At 41.8% G+C, this 6841-nt stretch overlaps 1 protein-coding gene across 3 annotated transcripts in view; it reads left to right on the top strand.

Annotated features, from left to right (window-relative positions):
* The first annotated feature begins 266 nt into the window (after positions 1 to 266).
* Positions 267 to 6841, top strand: part of gfra4a (GDNF family receptor alpha 4a) — a 196988-nt gene continuing 190413 nt past the window's right edge. Inside the window, exons 1-3 of one of the 3 annotated variants that reach the window (XM_079528114.1) lie at positions 267 to 419; positions 5799 to 6235; positions 6525 to 6588. In XM_079528114.1, coding sequence (XP_079384240.1) covers positions 6531 to 6588 — 58 coding nt within the window. In that variant the 5' untranslated portion in view covers positions 267 to 419; positions 5799 to 6235; positions 6525 to 6530. Of the gene's footprint in view, positions 420 to 668; positions 854 to 5798; positions 6589 to 6841 lie in introns of those variants that run through there. The other 2 variants (XM_079528115.1, XM_079528113.1) reach the window with 2 other exon arrangements.

Genomic DNA, 6841 nt, shown 5'->3' with positions numbered 1-6841 from the left:
GCTTTATTAGTATCATTCTGTGAATGAATTGGCACCTCGGAAAACATTATGGAATATATTTGTAACTTCAATACGTCCTGATGTAATTGTGTAAAATAACGTATGGACCTTAGCCCTTAGCTAGCCTTGGTTAAGTTATAAGAGTTACCAATTAGCAATCAGGTGATGGTTTGCCTCACCTGCTTAAAAGGCAGGGGTTCAGGCTGGAGTGACAACATCTATTGGAGAGCTACCAGGGCCTTTGTATTTATAAGGTCTTCCCTGTTTATAGTTTCTTAAGTTCCTGGTTTGTTTAATTTTCTTTAGTTTTCAAGTGTTTATTCTGTTCTGTTATTTGGAGTGTTGTTTTGGCCAGTCTTATTTATTTTTGAACTGTTATTTTGCCTGGGCTACACTGTGAATTAACCTGCACTGGTGAGGTAAATAAAATAAAAACCTGCATTTTTGGACCTGAAACAACAGTACAGTCTCATGGTTTGGCTAAACCTAACCTCGCGTCACCAGGCTTTACACCTTGGAGGAAAGCCTGGTCTGTGTTCCAAAATCTCTGTGTGAACAGGTCTGGAGCGGATGGTAATTTACATCATGTTGTAGTGAGATCTGGCAGGAAACCACAAGGCGGAATAAGAAAGTACCCATTCATAATACTGATTCCGATTGTGGTTTCCTGCCAGCTGACTACAAATCATTGACTACAACATGACGAAAGTTACCATCCGCTCCCGACCGGATCATAAACACGAAATGGAATGCTGCCCAGGCTAGGCTAAACCAGAAGTTTGCCGAACTTCCTTTCCCTTTTCTCTGCCAGTTTTCTTCTAGACACCAGAGAGGTCTGCAACGAGGGCAGGAGGTGAATTATTTTGTACTTCTGCAGGGAAGGACACACTTATCTTGATTTTTCATGGTTTTGGAGGCCAGTGACGGCTTGGCAGCTTTTACAGTATCCTAGTTACAACGGAGAAGCAGAAATATGATGTTGCATTTTCTTGCCTGTTGCAATTTCTTATCACTGCTTGCTGAACAATGGCATTGCTGCGTTTGGACACAGTTGCGTGTTTGATGGAACTCTTGCAGAGAGTTGCAGAGTACTGTAGTTTATAACGGTTGAGTCACCCTGGAATGGCTGTACTGTGTGTCCAAGATAACATCCTCAGTGTACATTTAACAAGTGTACAAATGGATAAATTAACATGAGTCTTTTGCTGTGTAGGAGGCTGCTGAATCCCTCCTTTCTTACTTGTTCTCTCCACTTTGATCTCGGTGCTCTTTCTCAGTTTTATCCTCTCTCTCTCGCTTTCTCCCTCTCTTTTCCTCTCTCCGTCTTCTCTCGCTCTTCTCCCCATGTCTCTCAGCAACACTGTGTATAAGCAGGCAGAAGCACCAAAGACAGCTGATGAGCTGGCATTAATTTGAATGCATTAGCACCCCTTAATCAGCCACGTGGTGGGCTTCTTAAATCGCTTCATGGCCACCCAGCGGGCGCCTGTCCCATTTCCTCTTAAAGATTATAACATCGGCAGCACTAGATTGCAAAGACAGTGGACACTTTATCTTCTGTCAATAAGGATACAGAGTATGGGTGGTGGACAGAGGGAGAGAAGGGGGGGTGGTACAGGCATGTTGGAGAAAGAGGGAGAGAAAGGGATTAGAGATTTGGAGACTGAGAGAGATAGAGAGAACGTTCTGGAAAGATTCGATCCCAAACCAGCAGGGATATGTCAATACAGCATCTTTTTGGCACCTGATTCAAGCAAGCTTAACCAGCAGCGTGAAACTCTTTTGAACCCTCCAAACCTGCTGGGAAAATCTGGCCAGTGGACGTGAACAAGTAGCATTCTCCCTTCCCACAGTAACTGCTGCCAGTTGCCCTTGAGCAAGGCACTTAACCCCCAGCTGCTGGTGCTGCAGAGTTGCTCTGTGGATTCAGCTGGGCAGATGCCAAGGTTTTCATGTGTGAACTACTTCCCACTTTATTCACTGTAAATAAATATGCCTTCATAGTTTCCTTGCCTGGCTAAAAAGCTGTCATATTGTATTCATAATGCATAATGTCTCTTTTACAGTATACAGTATTTTCCGTTTCATTCACGCACACAAAGACAAAAGTGGACCTCCGTGGACCTTGGGGGCCTGGCAGACACTCACACATTTAATATTGTTTAGAGAAGTATACGCAATTATGAGGAATGGTTATTGTGCAAAATATACTGTACAGTACCAGTGAAACACATACAAAATTACTTTTGTTTAAGTATTAATTAAGTTAAAAATATTTTTTTAATGTCTGGTCCCCAGACCCCCACCAAATGACCGGAACTACTTTAATATTCACAAAAACCACCTCGGGACTCAGGCAATCAATTAATACATTTGCAACCACTATATTAATGGCAAGTATTTCCTACAGCTTTTAAGTCCAAAAATCTGAACTAACCCTTTAGTCTGTCGCACAAGAAAAGTGCATGTTGGAGTTAAGAGGACCGACAAAATGGTCCATGAAATTATGGTGACATATTTAATAATGGGTAGAAGTCATATGGCGCAGTTGTGTAGATCTGTTGTCTGTAGATAGTGTTCCTTTATTGTTGGTCTAGAATGGAATCCTGACAGAAGTCTCTCTCAGAAGTCTCTTCTCTCTCTCTCTCTCTCTCTCTCTCAGAAGTCTATTCTCTCTCTCTCTCTCTCTCTCTTTCTCTCTCTCTCTCTCTCTCTCTCTCTCTCTCAGAAGTCTCTTCTCTCTCTCTCTCTCTCTCTCTCTCTCTCTCTCAATTCAAGCAGCTTTATTGGCATGAGAAAACGTACGTTTTCATTGCCAAAGCAAAAATGGAACAACACAAACACATACAACAATGTATATATAAATAAATATTGAATATAAATAGGAATAAATTAAAGGTGTAAACAGAGCTGTGTTACATTAACACTTTGAGTAATAATATCTTGTGAAACTATAAGAAGATTGTGCATTTTCTGGCAGAGATATAGTTATACATCCATAAGAGCTTTCACGCGCGTGCCTGCCTGAAAGATGTATGACGTCCGTCAGCTAGCTGTCTGGTGCTCGTTGACGGCCTTAATGTCAAGGCAATTATGTTTATGCACTGTCAAATAGGTCTACATCTATTCTAAGGTAGCATACCTGATTACCTACTGTAGACATATATTATCCTGCTCATTACTGTGCAGAAATATACATAAATCTTCGTGTCACTTGCATTGGACTCAATTTCCCAGAAGCCCTAGCAGCCCAGCGAATGTGTCGATTTCCGGTTTTGACATCATAACAGTTAGCTCCTTCCACCAGCTCCACGGCAGAGACGGACTTTCTTTTTAATTATTAAAATAGGGCGATTTAGACACATAAAACAAATAGCGGGGATGTCGTATTAAGCAGGGCATATCGTTTGATCAATCAATTTAACGCCCTCAAAGTGTTAATACCCCTGGTGTAGGGTATAAACATTGTACACACAATAATTTGTATTCCTTAAGGTGCTTGTATTCCATTTGACATCCTTCTCCTGTCACAGTAAAGTACAACATTGTTGTACTTTACAACATTGTTGTACTTTACCCAACAGATACAGTATGGGAGTTTTTTGTCATTAGTCATGTTTTCAAACTCCTTGGGTGATGGTTATCAGTGGGAAGTATATGTCTCTGATGTCTTGGTACAGAGAGCAGACGGTTAGGAAGTGTAGCTCAGTCTCTACCTCGTTTTGTGTGCAGTGGCCAGTGGGTGCACTCTCTCTTCTATGGATCTTCTGAGTCTACTCTACTCTGTGTCCCTTTCAGCTCCCTGTCTCAATAGGAAACAACAAACACAGACATCACAGGGAGAGTAGACTCTCTTCTCAGAAAAGTGAAAAAGAAGTTACAGTAGCACTATCTCAGCCTATATATTTACGGTTCAACTGCAAAGCAGGGAAACCTATGGGCTGGAATTCCAATTCTTTCCTGCATTCCTGTATATTGTCTGATAAATCATCCATACATTGGTAACCTTTTGTCCATTTCGGCACAATGATAGTCCAGGTCATGCATAACTTGGCCAACAAAAATGGCACTGATAGGCTTCAATTAGCACTAAAGCTTGGCCATGCCACGCCTTTTGTCCTAGAAATGTGAAACTCAAGCCTGAAAGATGTATGGTGTCTGCCTTTTAATTATTTTACAGAAATACACGGATGAAGAAATGACACAGCGATTGGCGGAGTTATATAATGAGCACTGAAAGTCTAAGGCCCCATTCGTTCTAGAGGTGACACTTGGTCCGGATGTGCATCTGTAAATATAGAACAACTAAGCATGCAGGATCCATTTCTTGTCATTCAGTGGAACCCGGTCCATTGTTCCATTTAAATTTGTGTAAAGTTGGACCCTTACAGGTCAGAGTTAAATTAACACTCAGGATTGTGCAGTGCTCCATGTGAGCATCTGTTTTTCCTCAACATAACAGGCAATGTTTTGATGAGGCTATTCCAGAGATGCTGCCAAAAGTGAATACAGCCAATGCAACTCCCCATAGAAAAAAAGAAGAAAGAAATTACACCATAATTAATTTCATATCTTGAGCATGACTTTCACAGCTTGCAAACAATTCAGCATTTGAAGACAGGCCACACAACAGCTGTCGATATGAAGTATTTAAATATTCCCAATGATTTATGAAGCTGTGTCTCTGTCTGCAAGCTGAATATTAAGGCACTTTGAAAATGGATTCCTCTGTAACACTTGACTATATATAATGGCCCTGTTCAATTGTGTTCAGCTCTTTATCAGCCTGAAAATGTAATATATTAATGTTGGCACATAGGTCCCTTAAGCCTGATTTATAATTCGTTGTATGACACATCATGTTGGCAAAATTCTACGCAATTCTACAAGCTCACAATGCATTGCATCATCATATAAATCTCCTGTTTTTGCACATGACAAGTCGGATGATGAATTCACCTTTAGTATAAATTAAGCTAAGCATAATGCCTAATGCGGAATCACAATCGGGGCCTATATCACACTGCAGTCTGGACCACAAATATGAAATGATCAACAGTAGGCCTATCCTTAATTAGCACCAATGGTGTTCCCATGACAGCCCAGGGACATCATTTATTAAGAAAAATGTGAACAATATCCATTCATGTAACTCATGATGTTATGTCCTAATTTTCAACTGTAATTTCAGACTATTTTAGGCTACACTTAGAGTCGTCTCACATATACAGAAATATGACCATTGTCAAGTACAAGTGTTACCAATTTCTCTTACATAAAAACTAGGCCATATGTCTGAAAAGAAAATGTTTTTAAGGTATTATCTTGTATGGCAATCATGGCTACTGCTCCAAAACCCAGATGAAAATAGACCGTTCGTAATTCTCATGTTTCAGAATAGAATATTATATAGACAGAATATGTACCCCCCAAAACCACTCGGTTCTGGTGAGTGCAAAATAGTCTCTCTTGAGTAAGTCCCTGTTCTTTTTATTGGCTGCTTTCTCCTGTCCTGTCAGCGTGTGGACCTCTGGGGCCCACCTTAAAGAATTTCTCAACCCATCGAAATCACTGGCGTACATGCAGTGGCTACGATGAATTCAATTCACCTTTTGGCAAAGTCTGCTGCCCAGTCCGACAGCATAAACCTTGGAGATGTGGGTGAATAACCCATAGGCTATAGGCTGTAGCACGCTATGCACCAGCTGCAGTGGATTTATGGTTATTGGGCTACTGTACAACTGCATGAAATAAGCTATTTGAACTTTTTTTGTTTGTTTGTTTGTTTTAACTTGCAGGAGCGCGGGGTATCTATACCGAGCAGTGAGACCAACTAACCGACTGAGCGTGACTCTGGAAGCAGGGTACTGGACAGACTGTGTGACTTGCAAGTGCAACCCGTCTGGAATAGACTCTGCATGTCACTGTGACTTGCAGGCAGTGTGAGAGCGACCGTCGCCGACCCGTCTGGAATCAGAGGGACAGTCACAGGGTGTCTGTGTGTGTGTGACTTCGACTTGCAGCAGCCAGCCAGGTAGTGAGAGCGCACTAAAGCCACGCGCCTCGTGATTCATCCGCAGTTTCCCAGAGACGGTGTGCAGGTGGAGAGGCGAACGAAACGAAGAGGAGAGATTCAGCGCTCCGCACGGCAGGAGAGGATGTTCCACACGGGCAAGATTTAGTCCACCCAACGCGCAAACTGTTTTTCCAGCTTCGCTCCGTTGTTAAATTGACAGTAGGCTACTTTGCTTATTTTGCCGCAACTGTGACCCCCTTCAAAATTCGTGGCAAAAAGTTTGACTGTAAAAAAATGATGTGTTCCGCGGCTGTTTTTTCATTCAATGCTTTGGATTCCGGCGTCAACGTAACTGGCCAGTCATCACTTGAAAAATAGCTGCAGCTGTTTCGTTTAAATTCCGGTGCCAGTTAAACAAAACTGTGGGCTTTTCTTTCTTTCTTTTTTCCCCATTTTTTTGAATATATATTCAAATTCATCCTCAATCACTCGGGATTGCATCGTTTAGACTTAAATGTCGCACTCCAGAATGGACTTCGTCGGACTATACATCCTACAGCTGGCTCTTATTGGTAAGTTGACGCACACTTGTATTCAATATAGTTGATTACTCGCAGTAGGCTCTATAGACGGAATTCACCCATTTTGCATTAGTTAAAACTATAGGCTAGGCTTTGTGCTCATTAGCGCAGGCATGTCTGTTAACTGGTGCTGTAAGCCTATGCTAATTTCCTTTAGATGCAAAGTTGCATAGGCTATCTCTGATCCTGTACGATCACATTGTAGGCTATAGGCTGCACTCGAATTGCGGGCATAATGCATAAC

Source organism: Electrona antarctica (assembly GCF_951216825.1).
Source record: "Electrona antarctica genome assembly, chromosome: 18".
Lineage (NCBI taxonomy): Eukaryota > Metazoa > Chordata > Actinopteri > Myctophiformes > Myctophidae > Electrona > Electrona antarctica.
Note: the sequence above shows the minus strand (reverse complement) of the source record. Positions and strands in the feature narration are given on the sequence as shown.